Source organism: Phoenix dactylifera, chromosome 1, assembly GCF_009389715.1.
Source record: "Phoenix dactylifera cultivar Barhee BC4 chromosome 1, palm_55x_up_171113_PBpolish2nd_filt_p, whole genome shotgun sequence".
In the NCBI taxonomy this organism is placed as follows: Eukaryota; Viridiplantae; Streptophyta; class Magnoliopsida; order Arecales; family Arecaceae; genus Phoenix; species Phoenix dactylifera.
In genome coordinates this window covers 5,029,731-5,031,668 of record NC_052392.1, presented here as the reverse complement: position 1 = coordinate 5,031,668, position 1,938 = coordinate 5,029,731, and the positions used below count along the sequence as shown (strand labels likewise).

The following is a 1,938-nucleotide window of genomic DNA, read 5'->3' as shown; positions in this document are numbered from 1 at the left end:
GAGTACCAGTACGAGGTACTGCGAGCCCAAGTGGAAGGCCGAGCTTCCGGCCGCAAGAGGAAGCGAGTGGAAGGGGACGATGAGGAAGAGGTAAGTGGTTCTCTTTCCACCATAGTGGTTTCAATTCCGGACGGCATGGGGGATAAAATAAGTATTTTAAAGTATTTAAATCATCTAAAATTCAGGGGTAAGGCTGGTTTATTTTTTTAAAAAAATTAAATATTTTTATAAATTTTAAAACTCCAACAGGTTTCAATTCCGGACGGCATGGGGGATAGAATCAGGGATATCAGGGAGAGGTTCGATGAGATCTCGCAGGATCGGGAACGCCTCCGTTTAAGAGAGCAAGATGGAGAGCGACGGGTCCTCGAAGCTCCGTACCCAGCACCAACCAACCACATGGTGGATGAGTCGAGTATTTATGGAAGGGAACACGACAAGCAGGAGGTAATTGATTTGCTGTTTTCCGAGGGTGTGGGAAATGGTGTCTCCGTCATTCCGATTGTCGGCAAAGGGGGACTAGGAAAAACCACGATCGCCCAACTGGTCTACAACGACCCCAAAGTAGAACAATATTTCAATCTAACTGGATGGGTTTGTGTATCCGATGATTTTGATGTTCCAAGGCTAACAAAGGCCATCATTGAGTCTCTTCCTGGAAGTTCATGTGATTCTACACAACTAAGCAAACTTCAAGATACTCTCAAGGAAAAGCTGAAGGGGAAGAGAGTGTTGCTGGTGCTCGACGACGTCTGGAATGAACAGCAAAGCCGTTGGGAGAGCTTAAGAAACCCCTTCGTTGGTGCAGAAACGGTGACAATTATCATGACCTGTAGGAATGATTCGGTCGCCGAGATCATGCAGACAGTGCGTCCTTATCATCCTCTCTGCTTGTCTGCAGAGCAGTCTTGGGCATTATTCAGGCATTATGCATTTGGTGGTCGAGACCCTGTACAACAACCAAGCTTGGTGGATATGGATAAGCAGATTGTCGAGAAGTGTTCCGGTTTACCATTGGTGGTGAAGTCAATAGGAAGTCTTCTGAGATACACGGCAGATGAAGATAGCTGGATGGATGTCATACAAAGTGATATATGGGAAGTCGACGAGAAGAATGAGATTTTGCCAGCTCTTAGATTAAGCTATAGCCGCATGCCAGCCCGTCTTAAACCTTGTTTCGTTTATTGTTCCATGTTTCCCAAGGATTATCTATTTGAGAAAGATGAATTAGTCCGATTGTGGATGGTGCAAGGTTACATCCAAACATGTGGAAGTAGAAGTATAGAAGACATTGGCGATGAATATTTCATTGACTTGCAAAGAAGATCGTTCTTTGATTCCTATCAGTTTAATTTTTTTAAGATGCATGATATGATACATGATCTAGCAAAATCTATTGCAGAGAATGAGTTCTGGGCAATTATGGGTAAGAAGCTACCCAGTCACGATGAGGTTCGCCATTTATACGTGACAGATGAAAAGAAATTTTGGAAATCACCGCGCTTGCATAATTTTAGCGCTTTACGAACCTTGTTAATAATGCCTTGGTTTGGATTTCTAACAACAATCTCAGAAATAATTAAGAATCTACCGCTACTAAGATGTTTACGGGCTCTACAATTTTGTTGGGAAATGGAAGATGAGATTCTAGATTTACTCGGTAACCTCAAGCACCTGCGCTACTTACGTATCACATCCAACAAAATTGAGAAGCTCCCTAAATCAATATGCCTCCTTTATCACCTACAGATATTGGCACTTAATTGCCGGAATCTTGCAGAGTTACCAGATAGCCTAGGTAACCTTACCAGCCTACGATACTTTGAACTAAGCATGACTCGTATTAGAAGGCTGCCTGGAACAGTTTGTCAGCTCCGCAACCTCAGATGTTGGTTCTTAAGGGGTACAAGGGTCTTGAGGAGTTACTCAATGGCATAG

At 43.4% G+C, this 1,938-nt stretch overlaps 1 protein-coding gene across 1 annotated transcript; it reads left to right on the top strand.

Annotated features, from left to right (window-relative positions):
* The first annotated feature begins 6 nt into the window (after positions 1-6).
* Positions 7-1,938, top strand: LOC120104234 (putative disease resistance protein RGA3). Its single transcript, XM_039115049.1, has 2 exons — positions 7-90; positions 250-1,938. Exon 2 carries the CDS (start codon positions 268-270, stop codon positions 1,936-1,938), a length of 1,671 nt encoding a protein of 556 aa, XP_038970977.1. The 5' UTR covers positions 7-90; positions 250-267.